Source organism: Labrus bergylta, chromosome 7 (genome assembly GCF_963930695.1).
Source record: "Labrus bergylta chromosome 7, fLabBer1.1, whole genome shotgun sequence".
Classification (NCBI taxonomy): domain Eukaryota; kingdom Metazoa; phylum Chordata; class Actinopteri; order Labriformes; family Labridae; genus Labrus; species Labrus bergylta.
Window position 1 is genome coordinate 16,311,456 of NC_089201.1, and position 20,748 is coordinate 16,332,203.

The 20,748-nt window shown below is 40.5% G+C and overlaps 1 protein-coding gene across 2 annotated transcripts in view; it reads left to right on the plus strand.

The window, feature by feature from the left end:
- The window catches only part of LOC109986020 (INSC spindle orientation adaptor protein), a 56,091-nt gene extending 37,597 nt beyond the window's left edge, over nt 1-18,494 (plus strand). For both annotated transcript variants that reach the window (XM_020636526.3, XM_065956975.1), the window contains exons 7-13: nt 4,828-4,953; nt 12,009-12,180; nt 12,309-12,487; nt 12,684-12,750; nt 14,047-14,202; nt 15,493-15,569; nt 17,577-18,494. In XM_020636526.3, coding sequence (XP_020492182.1) covers nt 4,828-4,953; nt 12,009-12,180; nt 12,309-12,487; nt 12,684-12,750; nt 14,047-14,202; nt 15,493-15,569; nt 17,577-17,705 — 906 coding nt within the window. In that variant the 3' untranslated portion in view covers nt 17,706-18,494. The remainder of the gene's footprint in view (nt 1-4,827; nt 4,954-12,008; nt 12,181-12,308; nt 12,488-12,683; nt 12,751-14,046; nt 14,203-15,492; nt 15,570-17,576) is intronic.
- Nucleotides 18,495-20,748: the final 2,254 nt, after the last annotated feature.

A 20,748-nucleotide genomic window follows, 5' to 3' on the forward strand; every position in this document is an offset into this window, starting at 1 on the left:
CATGGAGCAAAGAGGATGTGAGTACAAGACACGATCCGTAGGAGGCTAAAATACGGGGAATATCTTACATTTTAAAAAGAGCGCCCGTGACGTCAACAGCGCCTTTCCGAAAAGTTGAAAGGTTTTCAACTTGAGCGCCCGGAGCGGCCGCACAAAAACAGCAGACCGCTTGTAAAAAAAAAGACGCTGGGCGCTGTGCTTTTTATCCAGGCGGTTGCTTTCTGCTGTGAACGCTCTCTACTCATTGAAAACAACTGAAAAAAGACGCTGGCGCTCAGAAAAAAACGCTAGGTGGGACACAGGGCCTGAGGTCTTTTACCTGCACTTTTTTAAAGTGATTCGAGATAACATTTGGTGTAAATTGACGCTATGTAAATAAAGATTGATTGATTGATATTGTAGAGGTAAAGGAGTAAAAAGACAAACATGTTGTTGTTTTCTGGTGATTTAGCTTCTTATTTTGGTGCACTCCCTGCAGACTTTGTGAGTAAAAGTGAAGCCCAGTAGTGAGAACCAACGTGCAGCTCGTATAACAGAGAAACGCTACGAGCTGACAGTTTTTAATACGCAGCCATGTGCCACTTCATAAATCAAACAGCTGCTGAAATATCAGAGAGCAACTGTGTCATGATGTACAAGCGAGTTAGCTGTCTCCGTGTTTACCTTCCTGTCATGATGGATACTGATCTGGACGAGTCCGCGCTGGCAGGATGCTCGAGCGTGTGTGTTTGTGTGTGTGTGTGTGTGTGTGTCCTTGTTTTCCTGACACTGAATGCATCGAGGGCATGACGTGGCAATACCTCAGCTCTAGTAAGAAGCATGAAAACATTGCATAAAGAGGTTTAGAAATACAGTTGATCAGATGAAGATGTAAAAGTAATATCTTCTTTAGGATTGGAGGAAAGGGACTCAAATAAATGCATCACCTTTGTCCCGGTTTGGGTGGAAAATTCAGTTATTCCCTTTGTTAACAAGCATTGCTTAGCTCAATGAGGTACTTGAGAACGATTGATTTTTCTTTTTTTTACAAACAGTCTTTTTGTTTGCAAATTCAAGGAGTAAACTGTCTGCAGCAACTCATGAAAACGGCCAGAGCGCCGAGCTCAGAAAACTGTGAGATGGAAAGAAATGACACGCTGTTATAGGCTCTTACATACAAACAAATGGGCAGAGAGATATTTTTAGTCAAGTAGTCGAGTTTCACATGATTATGTTTATGCAGACGAGCAGCGGGATGCATGAGCGTGAGGATAAATGTGCTCTGTGGGCTTCACTGAAGGAATGAGGATGAAGTCAGTGGAAACAAAAGAAGTGCAAGTCATTTGATGGGGAAGAGAGGAAGAAGCAGCAACGAGCCCGACGATCTGTGAAAAGGAGAGGCAGGAGAACGTCTTTAAATACTGAACCAACAAAAGTGATCACTGTCTGATATTAAACTGTCTGTTAGTCATGTCGGAGTTTTTTAGTTTTTTCATCCATTTCTATTTCTCATTGGATTTTGAAACAGCTTAAATGATATAGAATAAATGGACATCTTAAGGTGGGAAGACAGAAGAAGAAAGTGAAGTGAAAAGCTGTCTTAAATTTGAAGTTCACTTTTCACTGCTTTCATCAGGTACATGAAATTCACAAGCTCTTTACATTACATCACGCTAATAAGATGCTAATAGTGGGGTAATAAAGAGCTATATGTATATAACATGTAATTACCAAAGTACCTAATGGCCTCACAATAACAATGTATCTGGGTAATATGTCACTGGAATCTAAGGGTAATAACAAGGAAACTAATGTGAAAATGTAAAACAGGTTGGTAATACTTTGGTAACATGCTAAAAAATACGCTTTTATCAGTTCAATATTTGGATTCATTAAAAGGTCCTGAAGTTCATCAATGTCGGCTTGAGGCTGGCTCCAAAAGCCCCGGAAGTCACAGCCACACAACATTAAAAAACTGTTGTTTTTACAGCAGGAAATAACATGTTTACAGGCGGGTTCAAATGGTGAATAAATGGGGTTTAAAATTTGAAAATGAGATGTTAAAGGGGCTATATGTAACTTTCAAAAATACTGCATTTGTAGCAACACCGCATGGCCGTTCAGCGAACTGCACCAGTAACCTGTCGCTCGCTCTCCCTCGCGTGCTCGTCATACATGCTCGTACGTACACAAACGAGCATCATCATCGGCCGTGAAACACTGGATATTTACCGGCATAATGTTTACAGAGGAGGTAAGTGGTCATACACATGTGAAAGTCTGTGAAGGAGTCTGTGTGTCTGTATTCATTCTCCATCCTACAAATGACAGTCTCTGCAGGCACTGGCTGAGAGCAGGAATGTGCAATGAATTTGTTCACCTTTGAGAGCTCCTAGGGCGGATAGAAGTGTGTGGAAGGCGGCCTCTGGCTGTGCAGGTGAAGACCGGGAGTGTGTGATGAGTTTGTACTGTTGATCTCTGTATGAGGAGCGGAGTGAGGAGGACGTTGAGAACGTGCATAAAATGTCACTTCCTGGAGCTTTCGCAGAAAATACGACCCGGGGAAAAAATGTATACAGGCAACACAGATAGACAGTGAACATCTACTTTTTCACATCAGTTAACCGTTCGCTTATTAATGGGAGATAAAAAAACGATTTATACATGTAAAAAGTTACATACTGCCCCTTTAATGCAAAGGTTTCAAAGTTAGAGTGTTTTGCTGCTACCAACATTTTTTGCAGTGTTGTTCCTACATCTTTAGTTTCCAAACTCACAAATGTGAAAATAATATAATAATACAAAAAAAGGAAGAAGTGAATAATAACGTACGATATTCTCCACAGACTCGCTCTGAACATCATTTCTGGAGGCTAACACACATTTGCGTCACAGAAAAAACGAAAGGATCAACAGCCTCTTCATCACTAAGCAAACACATCTCTGATCAGCCTGTTTGGAGCTCTCAGAGGTTTTACTGAAATCTGTCCGTCAGTGTTCGCAGTTCTTCTTCCAGGTACGTTGGAGCAATATTGCGTAGGCAGCGATCAGGGCGGAGCGGTCAGGCTGGAGGGCAGGATGATTATTCTCTCCAAGCCCCTGCAGCATGGCCTTCACAGCATATGAACCATGCCAGCTCGGTATAATGGCCTTATTAGGATAATGGTTGGTAGTTACAGGCCTCGTCTTCCTCCAGGTAATTCTATCTGTCTGCACGCTGAACACAACTCAATACCTGCAAGTGTTTGTTGTCAGAGAGGTGCTTTAGTGTAGACACCGAGCCAATACAGGAGCTATTTTTGTTTGTTTACACCCTCGTATAATCTCCCAGAAAATGCTCAGCTATTATTGCAAATCATCTTTTTTTTCTGCTCGTTGTTTTTCCATTCATGAAATATGTATATTTTGGCTGTTCTGATCTGACGTGATGGATTGTGTGAGCTATTTGATGGGTTCTGTGGTTGGCAGGCTCGCTGAGTAAAGCCGGCCAAATCCATCGGTCATTCGGGGTCTCCTGGACTCTTTAAAAGCAACGTGCTGCTGTTGGCTTGGCTCTGCGGGACATTTTGGCTCCCACAGCAGAGAGTCCAGCAAGGAGCAATTTGATCCGGCGTTCTGCACAATCATGTGTGCTTCAAGACAAGGGCTCATTGTGACGTGTGGTGTGTAATTTAGAGGTCTGAAGCTTAATGTTAGGCCTGTGGAAGTACTCAAAATACGTCTCTGAAAGTTTACCTTCCCAGGCTGGCAACCTTTTTGTTCTCTGGTATGATGCAGAAATAAAGAACTTAGTGCACCCAAGGCGTCCATCAAACAAGTACACAAAACAAAAACCTTAATATAGATGAATACCTACTGTTTCTCTTGTTATTTTGCTCTAAAGTCTGAATGGAAAACTTATTGTATTTGGTTAAATACTCTGCTACTGTTTTTACAATATCAGTATCTGAATGTTAGTGATGTGACTATCCGAGTGTATCGGTCTGCGGAGGCGATAGCACGGTATCAGAGTTAAGAACCGGTTCAACCTGCAAACTATTTTAAGGATCTCATGAGACCTTGGGTCAACTGTGGGTCAGTGGTCGAGTCGGTCTTCTCTCAACGTGAAGGTCGGGGGTTCGATCCCCAGCTACATGTGGAGCCACATGTCCGATGTGTCCTTGGGCAAGACACCTAACCCCAAGTTGCTCCTGCTGCTTCATCAATGGTGTATGAATGGATTAGCTGATGGTCACTTTACATATAAACCTCTGTCATCAGGGTGTGAATGTGTAGGTGTGACCTGTAGTGTAAAGGCGCTTTGAGTCAGAAGACTAGAAAAGCGCATTCACCAAGTCCATTTACCATTGACTTTGACCTTTTACCTCTCACAGGAGTAATGTGAGCTCGAGGAGACTTGCCAGTTAGCATAAAATAGCTCACAAAGTAAAAAAAACGTCAGAAGTGACCGCAGCAATTTACAGTTCTCCAAATCAGAAATTAAGTCATGTAAATGATGTTATGGAGGAGAAGAAACTTTCCAAAGGTCTGCCCCTGATTTCGCTTTGCAGAAAAGTGATTAAATACGACAGAATGAAGAATCTCACCTGCCAAAGCTAACCTTGTGCTGGGATGGAACTCATTCTCCGTGCACTATTCACCTAGGTCACGGCGTCTATAGCCCGATGTTAAAGTTTAAACATATTTGAACCTCGAAGAACACAAAAACAGTAACTTTCTAAGAGAGTGCTTGAAATTTTCCTCAATCTCATGAGCAAGAGGACCAGACTTCCTGCAGTTCAGCATTGGTGCAGATGTTCATTGTACTTTGGCTGTAAACATTAAATATCTTTGTTTCTCTTCTCTCAGGAAGGAGCTGTAGTGGCCCTGTTTAAGATCTGCAGACAGGACCGCTTCAAAGAGCTGTATGCACACGCTCTGAGGACTGTGGCCTCCATCTGCTGCGTGGAGGAGGGCATCAACCAACTGGACAAGGTAAGCCTCATTGACCACAGGTCAAATTAAAGAGTCAGACAGACTTTTAAATATATATGTATATACACACACACACACACACACATATTAGGAAATGTTTAAAGGTGCACTGTGTAGTTTTGGTAGAGAATGGGAAAGTTGGAGAAATGTACAGATTCTGTGGTACATCCTGTCACGTTCAGGGGGGAAAAAAACATAGTAGGAGGGCCTAATTGCAGAACCAAAAAATATGTATTTTTAAACAAAAACTTACTTTACATCTTGAAAAGTCAAAATGTAATAAGGTAGCCACGAGGAATCACTGGGAGACTGACAACATACCACATCTGACATAACTACAATGAACTGATACAGAAGGGAAAAAACACAGAGACTAATAAGGCTGTTTTCGAAACTGCATACTTTACTACTAGTACGTACTGATTTCGCCAAAATGCAGTATTCAGTATGCGAACAACTGAGATCCGCAGTATGCCAAAAATACCAGGATGTCATACTGGTTCGGGAAAATTGTACAGTATGCATCGGACCAGTCTACCTTGCGTACTGTTTCCCACAATGCAAAGTGCCAGGTCAGAGATCAAAATGCCTAAGCGCAGCTGTTTGAACTCGTCAGTGGTTGGTGACTGAATAGCTTGCCACATTATGAACCAATAACAAATATGACATGTTCATATATTTACAAGTCTTACCACCTCAGATTTTCCTGCTTTGTAGACTGTACAGCACATGTGCCACAGCTGGACAAGCAGCTGCAATTACAGGGTCCTTGGCTTGCTCTATTACTACAAATTATTCACAGCTAAGTAAAACCAGTTTAACCATGCCAAGCATACTGCAAGATAACCGACGACTGGCAGTCACACTACATACTACTGTTGAACTCAGTATGCAGTATACTGCATACTAAGTTCAACAGTAGTATGTAGTAAGCGGTTTCGAGAACAGCCTAAATAGACACAGGGTTAATCAAACACAAGTGAGACTAATGACACAGGTGAAGACAATCAAAATGAAGCCCAACGTGGAAGTGCAAACGACTGCAGTGTCCACTTGAGGCTTACTACAGAAGCCCAGAAGGATATCCATCCATTATCTTTACCGCTTTTCCCGTTGGGGGTCGCAGAGGGCTGAAGCCAATCCCAGCTGTCATTGAGCGAGAGGCGGGGTTACACCCTGGACGGTTCACCATACAATCACAGGGCTAGCTACAGGATATGTGTGATAAAACATTTGGTGTGAAAGGAAAAAGTTGTCACACAAAAAAAAGAAAATGTCAGTAAAAAAGCGACGTATTGTTCGGGGTAACTTTCCAGCTCTATTACAAAAAGCAGGTAAAAGACCTTACTTATTGCTATATTACAACATCATGAGCACTTTAGCAAAGCAGCAAAAGTTACAGTGGTAAGAAAAAACTGCCTTATTAAAAGGCAGAAATCTTCGGCAAATGTTCAGGCAAGCCGTCCATCTTTTCTTAGTTCTAGTCAGTACACGAGCTGCAGCGTTTTGGACTAGTTGAAGAGTCTTTAGAGACTTACCAGAGCACAGGATATGCCTTATCTTAGATATATTACAAAGGTGAAAATAGGCTGTCCTTGAAATTTGCTTGATGTGAGAGTTATAGGACATATCTTGATAAAATAAAACTCCTAGATTCCTAACAGTGGTGCTAGATGCCAGGCTGATGTCATTAGGGGCAGTCATATCATTAGAAAAAGTCTCTCAGGTTTTTAGGGGCTAGCACAATAACTTCAGTCTTGTCTGAGTTAATTAGCAAAAACATTCTTGGCATCCAGGTCCTAACATCCTTAAGGCATGTTTCTAGTTTACAGAACTGACTGGTGCCATCGGGCTTCATTGATACGTAAAGCTGAGTATCATCTGCATAACAATGAAACAACAACAAATGGAAAATTGAAAAAGAAGACCAGCTTGTGGGGTCATAGCAACAACACGAGTGCCTTTAAAATGTCTAATATCAGACGTACCCCAAAGCCAGCTGACAGCGTCAATCGTCCTCCATATTTGTTATTCTTCTGACGTCACGTTTGATCACACACATGTCCGGTGGATTATAATGGTAAAAATCGGATGAAACTGTCCTTATATCTGTGGTCCTTCACATTTTTAAAATTGATGACGATTTGAAAATCTGATGTGGAGCAAGCTCAAGTTTTGTAGCCGATCTATAAAAATCTAAAAATGGGAAACAAATTAGTGGTTCACTAATCCAGATGTTCTCATGAGAGTCAGACAGAGAGGGAAGGTGAGATAACCATCTTAAATAAGCACACCATCCTTTCAGTAATGCTCCCTGCGGTCCACACACACTATTTGTTTACTCTGATCAGCTCAAGTTGTAGCTCTAACAGCAGCACGAGCTCTCTGCTGTCGGACACGTTCAGTGATCTCACTCCGCTTGTTATGACTGGTTTATTTTCACAGGTGAATGTGTGCCAACATTAGAAGCAGGGAATGAAGGATCAACAGCAAAACAGACAGAAGGGTTTGGAAGAAGAAAGGGGATCTGTTTCTTTTTTGAGCAACACAATTATTGACTTCTTGTACTTTAAATAAACTTGATTCTCTCTTGAGCCTGTGCTCATGGTGCTAAAGTAGTTACCGACTTAAGACCTACTTCCAACAAACCGTTATTGTCGTTATCCGGCTCTTTCTTGTTCTTTTATGACTGTATTTGGTCGATTGTTTATTAGGGTCCCCCATTAGCCTTGGCACATGGCCACTGCTACTCTTCCTGGGGCGACTATTGCTTACAGGATGGACATGTTTGAGAGCATTTTCACCAAAGACCAAGCTGCAGCCTGCCTTTGTAAAAAAATGAAGCCCAACGTGGAAGTGCAAACGACTGCAGTGTCCACTTGAGGCTTACTACAGAAGCCCAGAAGGATATCCATCCATTATCTTTACCGCTTTTCCCGTTGGGGGTCGCAGAGGGCTGAAGCCAATCCCAGCTGTCATTGAGTGAGAGGCGGGGTTACACCCTGGACGGTTCACCATACAATCACAGGGCTAGCTACAGGATATGTGTGATAAAACGTTTGGTGTGAAAGGAAAAAGATGTCACACAAAAAAAAGAAAATGTCAGTAAAAAAGCGATGTATTGTTCGGGGTAACTTTCCAGCTCTGTAGCAGTATCATTTACCGCACTGTGTACATTGTGTAACACTGTTTGTGTTTGTTCTGATGACATAATAATACACAGAAGGATGAGTCATGATTCACAGACATGAGATCATTATACCTGAACATCTGACCACTGAGGTCAAACATTCAGACTTCTCCCCATGTGTGTGTGTGTGTGTGTGTGTGTGTCTGCGTGTCTGTGTGCTGGTGTCTTAGTGCGTGTACATGACAAACGGGAAACGGCGAGATTAGAAGCTAACGATACATCCTTCTTTCTTTGTCCTTGTTTGTTCTCTGTCGAGAATTCCACCAAAATAAACAGCGGACACACCTGTGTCAGTCGTGCGTCAACAGACAGACAAATATAACCTGAGTGTGGCGAGTAACGAAGCCACAGCTGTGTCTGTGTTCATGTACAGAGCAGCTGGGACGGCGTGAATCATCCGAGTGTGAAAACTCTTTAACAGGAAACCCAAAATCCGCCTCAGATTAGCACGCTGTCCTCAGAGAGACGCTGTCAGGCTCGGCTCACCGGTAGCACTCAGGCTTAAGAAACACACCTGTCACTGATGGATCGTGATGCAGAGAGGCGGGGGGGGGGGGGGGGGGGGGTAATTGGTGGATACACACTATACCGCTTAGTCGAATCCCCCATTGGAACATTATGTAATTACAACATGTTGAACAGGAGTAGACTTGAATTTAAACACACTGAAGAAGATCAAAGAACTTCCAAAAGAAAACCCTCCAAATGTAACACAAGCATCTTTATGTGGAAAGAGAAGCACACACCTACATTGTTGCTGTCATGTGCAAACTTGTTTATTTTTCTATATGCTTTATTGGTCTTGAGGGAAATTGTGGTTTTACACTCTGTTATAGAGAGACATGCTTCTCACACACACACCCGAACTACGCACATGCACAAACAGGACCTGTGGACATTAATGGAGAGCTGTCCGAAAGCGACTGATAAGCAGAGAGCCAGAGCAAACTCCCAATCTGACTGTCAGAGGAAGTCTAACAAGAAGAAGGCATTAAATAAAGTACAATGTAGTTCAAATGAGCCCTACAGGCAATATGGAGGGGGAGTTAACTTTGCTCATTTGCAGTCACTACACACACTATAATGATTCAAAGATGGCTGAAAATCTGCCAAATGTCATTTTATTTGATTGAAAATGTAAAATGAAGTGATCCTTGCAGTACAAATCTTTGGTAAGTAATCCACCGCAGCATCCAGCAATGAACCCCCCCCCCCCCCCCCCCCCTCAGGACTCAAAGAAAGCAGGATGGAGATGAGAGGGAGTGGGCACAGGAGCGTTTGATAGGTAGAAATAGAAAAATGAACGAATTTGAAGAAGCGTTTCCTGGAAACAGCGTAGATTTGAGATGCTCTTTGGATTGGATGCATAGTCACAGAAAACAAGAGAAACTACAAGGCCCTCTCTTCTCAGACAGTGAAAACCCTTTATCTTCAAAAAAGCATTTAGCATGGTTAAATTGGACTCCTGCTCCTGAAACTGAGCATGCAAAGAAAGTGTCTGGCTGTGTTGTCAAAGGTCCCATCATTTGGATAGAACAAAAAAAAAAAACATGCATACAGGCAGAAGAAGTACAGTAAGCCTCAAGAGGTGTACACAAAACACATCAATGCTTCTCTGGAGTTTTAACGTATGTTAATGAAGTTTCAGCTCTCAACATAACATATTTTGGAAAAGAGATGATTTATCAGCTTTATTAATGCACAACCACTGCGTCTGTCAGTATTCATTAAGTCTGAATGTAGAAGAGAAACAACACATTGAGTTCAGTTTCTGGTCACTTCCAGGCAGATAACAAGGAAGAACTTCCAGTGAGGCATCATAAACTTTGTCATTACTCTTAAACTGCAGAAAGTTATTTGGCGTTGGCCCTGAATGAGAAACATCCGGTGTGCGGTAAATGAGGAGTTGGGGAATATCCTATTTTAAGGAGGAGAGGAGGAGGAGGAGGAGGGGGCAGGTAGGGACATGGGGGGGGGGGGGTTGGTGGAGAGTGGATTGATTGTTCCACGTCAGTGGGTCGCGCTGCCACACTGCTGCTGACGTCCACAGAGACAAAAATAAGGGATGGCCCTGTGAAGCTGAGCGCTGATGCTCGTCAGTGGAGGAGACTGACAGGTGTGTGTGCCTGAGAGCTGACGGCTCGCCTCACTCTCACTGAGAGCCAAAAAACTTTAGTCTGCAGGAGAGATGCCTGATGAGGGTGGAGATCAAAATATCATAGAATCATTTCTGAATGAGAGCTAGTTTGATTGAAAAGTGAGTAAAAAGTAAAACAGCTACTTTCTGATTGATCAGGTTTTCACAGGGACACGATGAAGGTTTCCACAACGAGCTGAGATTAAAACACATCCCGTAGTTCAGGACGATGAATTTTAATTAATAGCATGGAGGATTTCCAATGTGCTATGCTTGTCTTGGTCACATCTGCTAGACTTAAACAGAACTTCTGTTGCTGACACATGCAGAGACACGATCAGCAGCGCTGGGGAAGTTATTGTGAACTGTACCATACTGCCCCCAAGTGGCTGAAGATCTGTCCCACATTCCCATCATTTCCTGAAATCTCTTAACCCAAAACAAAAACACTCACATGAAAACAAAAATCAAAATGTGAAATAAATTTGTCCTCATGCCCGTGACTAAACTTTTCTTTAATCATAAAAAGACTTAGACAAAAAGACTTCTTTTAGTCCGAGCTCCGCTCTGTACCCGATGATGCACCCGCTCTGGGTCCCTGCCAGCCGGCAGAGTTTCTGAGCAGCAGATTCTCCCCGGAGGTGGCCATTAAATCTGAGTGCTGTGTTTTAATTGTGATGGCTTTACGGGCAAAGCTTGCGAGTTCCAGCCAAGCTGACACCTCGGACACTTCACCGTCTGTCTGTGTAGTCAGAGATGCTGCAGTTGTCTGTGTGGAGATGAAGCATTAAAGAGTTCAGCAGAGTCTGGATCACACTGACAGAGATGTGCACCTCCACTAACTGTGTTATTAATATGATATCTAACCGGCTGTAAGGACTCAAAGCACTTGTGATTAAAGATATTTTAGGAACATTTTTAAATCCTCTGCAAACCCAATTCCACCAAGCTGGCTGTATTAGAAGCCATTTTCAATCCTAAATCAAACCTCTATCATGTAGCTGCGAGCTTCTCTGATTAGAGGTGCAATTTGGGTACGAGTTTGTGCTTTTTGCCTTGAAGTTAATATGATAAGAATTAAAATGACAACTGTAAGAACCCTCAAACTCTGACACGTTTGCTGCTACTTTTGACTGAACTCTTAAATGATAACGTTACTGCTCACACTGCCATTAGTTTTAATTTGAGGTCAAAATGAAATTTAGAACAATGACTGAAAACATAAACTATAAGGCAGCATGAATAAAACAAGTCAAATAGAGATTGAACATCTCTCATATCTTCACATAGGGTGAAAGTAACACGTTGTCTTTAAATATCAAAAATTCTGATTTCATGTTATTATCAGGTATTAAGAAATATTACAGTTAATAAACAAAACTTGGAGCACTGGTAGGCTAGTAGTTAGTGTGTGCACCTCATGTACGGAGTGGTCCTAGGCCTGTGGTCCTACAAGCAGGTGGCCCGGGTTCGAATCTGACCTGTGGCTCCTTTCCTGCATATCATTCCTCTCTCTCTCTCTCTCTCTCTCTCTCTCCCTCTCTCTCATTCTCTCTCTCTCTCTCTCTCCAGGAGTCTTGACTCTATCCACTGTCCTGTCTTTAAATAAAGGAATAAAAAGCCTAAAAAAATCTACTCTACCTCCCCATTGAAAACAGATAAACAGCTTATATTATTAACACTGTTAACATGTTGCCTAACATGAACTTTGTGTTATATAATGTGCAGGTTGACGGGATCCTGTGTCTGGCCGACATCCTGACCGATGAGAGCAGCGTAGAAGCAGCGAGGGCGGAGGCGGCGGCGGTCGTGGCTCAGATCACTTCTCCTCACCACACGTCCACTCAGCACCTCGCCAGCTTCCTGGAGAGCATGCACGACATCGTCACGGCGCTCATCAGTGAGTGGACGGGACACTGAGAGGCCATTGTTTGAAATAAGAGAGCAGGAACATAAATAAGTCACGAGCATTATTTCTGTCACATCATTGAGGAAACTTTTATTTTCAGTGATGTCTTTCTCTCTCAGAGTTGTGTGAGAGTGCCTCCTGTGGTGAAGTTTTCCTCCTGGCGTCCGCAGCCTTGGCCAACATCACCTTCTTTGACAGCATGGCCTGTGAGATTCTGCTGCAGCTCAACGCCATCCAGATCCTGCTGCAGGCCTGCAGAGACCGCCAGAGAGTCGACACACCGTACTCCAAAGACCAGGTACACACAGACTTCAGGTGTTGTTTCCAAAGAAAAGAAATCATACTGAATTAACTTAAATATAAATCTAGGGAACTTATATAACACAAGAACATATATTTTCTTGAACCCGACTTCTTTTGAAAAAAGCCCTCTAATTTGTGTTTAAGTTTTCATTATATTTTTTAAAAAAGATGTTGAATGTATTTTCTCTTAGGTGGTGACCATCTTGGCGAACCTCTCGGTCTTAGAGCAGTGTGCGTCTGAAGTCCTGCAAGAACAAGGTAACACGTGTTTCTCTCTCTTTTTAAAGCAGACATTTACACATAGCAACATTATTCAGTGTAATGATAGAAGTTTTTCATACATTTTATGTAAAAGTTAGTGATGTTGTACTCAAACTCAGTCTTGGTCTGGAGGTGATTGTTCAGGGAAACTTGTAAATGACTTATGAGGTATGAAAACCTCACCCAATGGACAAGTAAAAGAACAAAACAATCTTTAATACAACCTAAAAAGTACACATGTGAAAAATTGCGGATATTTTATTTTAATAATGTAAGCAGCCCATGATTATAGTAGTTTCAGAGGGGGTCAGATTTTAAACATAAACGATGAAATCGATCAAATTGCTACATTTGCATTAACATTGATGAAGGAAATACATCATAACACTGTTGTAAGGAAAATAATAATGTCGATGTAATCCTTCTTTCATCCACAAGGTGGCAGCATCAAATCATATGTGGGATTTTATGCAAGGAGAGCTCAAATAAAAAACCACAACCTCCGATCATAAATATTTTAATTTACTAATTTACTTTTTAATTTGTCTTATTCTGTTTGTTATCCTTCATGTTCATCTTTTTTGGAGATATTTTTATTTTCTTTTTCTGTTCTTCAATACTGTTATTTTCTGTTTGCTGTCATTCATGAATTGTAAAACACACAGATGTGTTGTCAGTGTGGCTCTGGATCACTCTGACAGATTCTCAGATTGTGTCAGTATCTGTAAAAATCTTCACTTTCAGAGACATCCTCCTCCACCGTGGTCAATCTGTTTCCCAAAATAAAACTCTACAGGATTCTCTTGCCTCCTTAAATGAATATTTAAAAATATGATTTTACATTTGACAAAATCTATGTATTGCTCTCTGTTCCCCGTCTTCATCAGCTCATTTCTATAATCATTGATATTATTTTTTATTTAACCTTTATGTAACCCGGTCGGTCTCATTTAGATTAAGAACCTCTTTTCCAAGGGAGACCTTGCCGAGACTAACAGCAGAAAAAACACAAAGTTACAGACGGAGACACAAAGTGAGACAAAGTACAATTTACAGAAACACTTTAACTCAAAAAGAGAATCATCTGGGAGTCAGTAGTTCAGGCAGTCAAGTGAAAAGCATCAACATCCTGTGGAATCTGCTTCGAGGTCTTTCAATGACTATATTACTTTAGATGTTTCCTTCACCTTTGTTCCCTTTTTATGTCTCCTTATCTCAGTTCCTACTTCCTTCTGACACTTTGACTTTATTTTTTTTGTTGGGCTTATCAATACACTTCATTACGTCTTTTAGGAATAGAGCGCCTGCTTCTACTGCTGGGCGAAAAACCATCCTCTCCCAGTCCATCGGAGGGCGCCGCCTGCGAGCGTGTTCAGCAGAAATCTGCTGTCACTCTGGCCCGTCTGAGCAGAGACGCTGATGTGGCCCAAACAGCCATCCAACTAAAAGGTAGTTTTTCTTACAACAGAATTTACACAATTTATTCTTCATATTCCTGTTGGCAGATGTAGAACTGTTGAGAGCAAAGATTTAATATTAAAAGTGGGTGCAGCGTCCCAATAATCACCCATCAGTTTATGGACTACTGTTCTGAAGTCTCAGATATGACCTGCTGCACAATCTGTTTTTCATTTTACATGAGATGCTGCAGCTCCAGAGGAGAATGTGAATGTTAAGTCAGCAGCCAATGGTTGCACCAGCTTATATTTGCCTGGTGCATCCTTAACAGTTACTGTAATGTGTTTCTTGAGAGGCCTAATTTTACAAGTTTAAAAAACCGGCTAAAAACAGATGTGCTCCAAAATGAACATTGTGCTGTAATGAATAAAACTTAGAGGTAGACTTACAGACGCTTAACTTATAATGTGTGATATTAAAAGAGGTAACGAGTCCAGAGAGAATAGTTTCATTTTATCATTTATTATACAATCATAGTTCCTTTTTGAAAACAGTAAAATCTCTGAAAAAAAGTTGTAAAAAGAAACAGTGTAAACCGAAGCACATAATGGGTGTTTCCAATTAGAACAAGTATAGCAAAGAAGCCCCTTTTTTGGTTTTAATGATCAAAGAATGCAAGAAAAGGAAATGAAAGTATTAGTTATTTTAAGACATTAACCATTTGGAAGGATATTTTAATAAAAATGTACGATAAATATTTGTCCCTGTATAAGATAAGTTTATTTATGAGCATAATTACAAAAAAACAGGACCTAAAATTGAGCCTTGAGGTACTTCATTTGCAATTAAAAATGAAATGAAAATAAAAATGCAACTTGACAACTTTAACTGAATCTAGATCCTCTTAAAGCTTTAATATTTGCTTATTATTAGAGAGATAAAATATTTTATGGATCACTTTACAGGCCAGAGGTCCTCTTCCAATCCCTGAACAGAAAATCCTCTCTCATCTTTATATACAAATGTTGAATCCCCAGCAGATTGCCTAACCTCATGGGAGGCAGCCCTGCATTAATGCTTTATGAAACCTCAAAGTTGGATTGACATGAGGGAAATTGACTCATTTTAAACTCTGTAACCGAAGCAAGAGATGGAACGATTTTAACAATGTGACAGCATTTAGTTTGATTCTTTTTACAGTACAAAAAAGTGTGTTCAAAATTGATAAAAACCATTGTTACACTTTTTTTCACAATTCTTAATGTGTACACCTGCTCTAGTTAATACGATGTCTAAGAAAAGGACAAGCCTATAACTGAATTTTTCCTCTGCTCTCTTCAGCTGTTCCTCGTCTTATTGAACTGTGTCGCTCCCCTACTGAGAGAAATAACAGCGACTCAGTGCTGGTTGCTTGCCTGGTAGGTTTGTGCATGTGCCGAACTTCAGACATGTGTACATGGCTCCATGTCCTGAATGCAAATATTTAATTCAAACATTCAAACTGCCTACTTCAGTTTTGCCCATGATAAACTATACATTTTCCGCTGGGCTTGCTTTATACACCACACGGAGGGCATTTTCATACAGCCCTACATGTGTACATCAGATCACATTTAATTACGTCCACAGGGCAGAATGTGAAAATTGAAAATGTATCACAGCCTCTGTATCTTTAAGCTATGTTATGATAGCTGACTGGTGCACATCATCTCAAGCGTTGTATGTTTAAATATGTACATCTCATGAATAATATCCCTGCTGCCTTTTTATCATTCTCTCATTCTGATCATAATTATTAAGACCACATCTTAGAGAACGATGAGGGGATTTTGAGGCGTTGTAATGGTCAGGAGGAGCCTAATTGGGCTGAGAAATGCCCTCTTCTTCACTGTAACCACACTCGTCAGTCTATTCAAATTAATGTGATTCTATTTTATCCTTTCTGCCAAGGGTTAAGAAGAGCATTTGTAGTTGTTGAATTTTACCTTCAAAGGATGCTGAGCTTTCACACATCATTTGTAATAATGTTAATATTGTAGGCTTTACGAGCTGAAAAGGTTTAGAACGCCACATGTATTATAGTGAGTTAATCACACAGTGGGAAAATATCCATATAATTTCTTTTGAACAGCTCCTGTTCTGATTGGACTGAATGTAGAACAGTATTACTTACGTTTATATACACTGCAAAGCTAAAACCATAGCAAGTGTTTGTCTAAATCCTAGTAAAATATTTTTCATTATAAGTTATATAAGCCACATTCACCTGAAAAATCCAGAAGAACAACGTCTATTTTTAAGATATGAAAGCAAAAAACAAGGACAAAAACTAATAGAAATATTTGCCAATGCAGCAAGAACATTTTGTGTCTTGATATGGGACGTATACATCATGGTAGTTTGTACTTCAGGAGTCTGCTTTGACCAAGGTTTCAAGTCAAGACCGTTGACTCTGGGTTGATTTCTGTGTTAAAGTTATTTAAAAGCAAACAAGTGACAGGTAATATCCTAATCCCTCCCAACATGCACTGTTTGCTTTGTGTTTTCAGAGAAATTACTTTAAATAATTTCTTTAAAGGGACAGTTACAGTTTTTCAATGTAATGAATGAAAAAAAAAACCTGTTTCACTGTAACCATTCCTAGCTAGTTATTTAGCAAGTTAGCAGCTACAAGCCAAGCTATAACTAACCTTATGAGCCTTTCTAATCGTCTGCAGTTTAGAGGAACGAGGGGAAGGTTAATGTCATTCAGTGTTTAAACAAATATTCAGTCTCTTTGCTGGATTTTCTGACATACACAGAATGATGAGAAGTGTTACAGCTTCTACTGTTAGCATTCTGGTTAGCTCTAGCTTTCTCTGCACCTGCATTGTGAAATATCTTAAAACTTTATACTGTTAAGTTTTTTTCTATATAGCAAAGTATGGAAGCCCTAAGAGGACATGCATCCACAAATCTAGTTTATTTTACTCTGTTTATAAAGGAAAAATAGGAAGGGACCAGCCCCTGCCCACTAAGGGCTTCCGTAGAGTGTAAGAAGTAAGAAATGTTTCAGCTTGGAAACACATCGGATTTCAATCCCCCCCAAAACTATAAATGTAGATGACAAAATTATTAGTAGTACATGTGTGACTAGTCAGCTATCTGCCCAGCTGGAAAACATAATAATCTTTGAACTGGGGCAGCCTCAATATCAATCCTTTTTTCTTATTTTTTTTACAATAGCTCTGCAAAGAAATTAAACTTTAAAGAAAATGTAATCCTGTTAACTGAAATATATTATTCAGCTTATAATGATGTATCATTCTCTCCAGTTTTTTGAATGTGTGAGGTGTGTATTTATACAACTTGCAGTACAGCATGAAGTTGATATTTGATTATGTACTGATACGTGTGTGTGTGTGTGCGTGTGTGTGTGTATCCAGGCTGCCTTGAGGAGGCTGGCAGCAGGGTGTCCAGACAGCATCGAAGCAGCAGACCACCAGCAGCTGATCAAACCGCGGCTAGTCGACTCTTTCCTGCTGTGTTCCAACATGGAGGAGAGCTTTGTATGACGGCCTGTGCTGCAAAATACTGAGAGAGGAGGGCTGGACTAGTGTACAGGATGTTTCATTACAGAGGGAGGACTTATGAGCAGTTTCACTCCTGCTCACTGCATCAACAACCGGGCAAAAGGAGTGTAACTGTATTATGTACAAAATATGTATATGTACATAGAAGTCACTTTAAGTCAGTGATCAAGTTAAAAGCATTGAATGTGTATTGTGTTCTAGAAAGGCGTTTGTGCGTCTGTTTTATTCGGCTGAGGATTCATATCAGAGATTTTTTTTTGTACAAACAGGTGCTACTTTTTGAAAATGAAAGTGTAACCTTTTGTTTTTTTATGAAACACACCCTATGCTACCACTGTGCAATGTTTACTTCCTTGTCTGAATATATTCTTCTTGTAAAGTTTAAATATATATCAGTGTATCAAAAGTATATCAAAGTGTATAATTTTGCTGTTGTGGGAACAGAGGCAGCTCCTTCACACGAGCGGATCGTACAACCACATGTCATCTTAAGCATTCAGCATTAAAATACTAAGATGTTTGTTCGGTTCCATTCTTCTTAACCCCTTTAATTTTGACCTGTTAAAAAAACATGAATCAATTGTACAGGTTCTCAAAGAGCAGCCACTTACTTTGAATTACCATTGACACCTAAAATATGAAAGATAGATTAACTTTCACATGGTTTTTAGTTTCTGTAATATAAGCTTATTCTTGAAATGACAGGACACAAACTGTACTTGTTTCATTTAGGCATACCGTAAAACTTCAAATAAAAGCCCATCCCAATTTCAGGCCCAGTCCCTCTTTTCCCAGACCTGTGTTGCTGCATGTTTTGACTATAATAAAGGCAGCTCTGGATTAGAGGCCTCCTGCTCACAGCATTGTCATATGTGAAAACTGCAGTTTCCCAGAGTGTCCACTTGAGGCTGGCTGTAAAAGCAAAGGTATCTGGATTAGGTCTCAGATTAAAATGCCCATGTTTACAGCATAAATAAAAATGTTTACAGCCTTGTTCAAACACAGTTTTGGTCTCTTTAGCTCATTTCTTTATAGAGATATGGAGATTTAATTTTTATATAACATACGTGTTTAGATCATGTGTATTGATCTATTCTAATTTGCATGATTTGGGGGTTGACTGAATGACTGACCAGTGGGCTTAGACTGTAAGAGTATATGCAAGAGTATATATTGGACTGAAATTTAGCATTTACGGACTGTCCCTAAATGAATGTCAGTGTTGCTTGATGAGTTAGTATTAATATTTCACACTCTGTTTGTTTAGACCAAAAATTACTGCGAATGTAATGCTCTAGCATGAGACTATCATACTATGATATTCGATGTGATGGGTACTATATAATACGTTTCAATACAATTCGATTCTGAGAATTCTGCTAAACATAGTGACTCTGGAAATGTTTTTTTGGTTGAAAGTCTTTTAGAGCATAGTTTTCATGAATACATTTGGAGTCTGTGCAGTTAAAGGTCCTTGGAGGGCTCCAGACCTGCAGCTATCTCCGAGGAACTGCTCTCTCACATTCTGTCTGGTCACAAATGCAGGAGCAGGGATAAGACAGGGCTTTGAGTGAGGATAAAGAAAGAGGCTAAGAGACTAAGAGGAGGTGGACCCAGAGTCCTACCTGCTGGTCCTCGGTGACCCCAAACAGGAGGAACACTTTCTATTTAGGCTCAAACTTTTACAGAAACATTGTAGTCTCGCTGGGAGGAGTACCACCTCGGAGCGTAATGTTTCTTTAAAAAAAAAAAAAATGGAGAATTCATTCCCTCACAATGGATTTGAAAAGGATATCAGGAGGAGTTTTTAAGCAACAATCTCAGCTCACGAATGCTCGGGACAAGATGCAGCATGTGTCTGCAAAGAAATATGTGAGAGCTTGTCTGCAAAACTTTGTCCTTTGTGTTGTCATGTCTTTGATTAAAACATTCTCAGGTTTGTTTCTCTCCAAAAGCCTTCCTCTCCTTGGAGAGACAATTGAGGGTCTTCTCGCTTCTCTGTAGCCTCTTTTTCACCTAAGGGCACTTATGCTGAGCATGGACTTGTTACACTGCAGCCCAGTGCTGAGACAATTGAACTGCTTTGTGTGTGTCGTCCGGCATACACGTGGGACCGGCTTCAGAGGCCTTTGTGATAGAATATGCTCCTGCCTCGCTTTCTTGAGAGCTGATGAAATATGCATCGACACAGAGGAGAGCTAACCAAAAAGCATAAAGAACGCAGGTTTTTTGATATTGTTTTGGTTTGACTATTACTACGATATCAAGTGTTGCAGCTCTGAGTTTCTCTCACTTTCTAAATCATTGAACTTTCACTCTCCTCTCTCTGTGCATCGTCTTCTACTTCTGTTGTTGCTGCCCTCATTGTTTTGATACAATTTGTGAAGTTTTCAAGGTAGGCGCAATTGATGAAACAAAAAAAGAGCCAATTAAGTTTCCACCAATCGTTCCATCGAAAACAGTTCACATAAACATGTGTCACAATTAAGGATAGGGATTGTTAGGGACCCTGTTCTGTTAATAAGGACCCAGTTTGAAAATGTAAAAACATGAAAATCCATATAATTTGAGCTGATGGATGATCTCATGGTTCCTACAACATAACGTTACATCTTCAAGTCAGGTCAAACGACTGGTGCACAAACATACATTAGTTGTCTTGTAAAATCTGAATCGCTGGCCAACAACACAAACAATAATTGTGCTGGTCAGATGCTTGAGGTGAAGTCTGAAAATCAGTGGGGGCTGGAAAATGTCTCACTGATGGACTGGGAAGTATATCTTAGTTCACTAGCTTGATGCTAACACATTCTAGAAAATGCCACTAACTGGCTGACAGGATTAATATTATTAATATCTTGTGTTGAAATTCGGCAGGATAAAAGCTAGCTAGCTAACTAAATTAGGCGATTTAAGGTTACATTATGAAGTGTTCAGTTCGGGTCGGTAAAATGACGTTATTGCAAAGGTAAGTAAAACGTAATCATGATGTGTTCAACTGCAACGTCAAGAAAAAGGACATTTA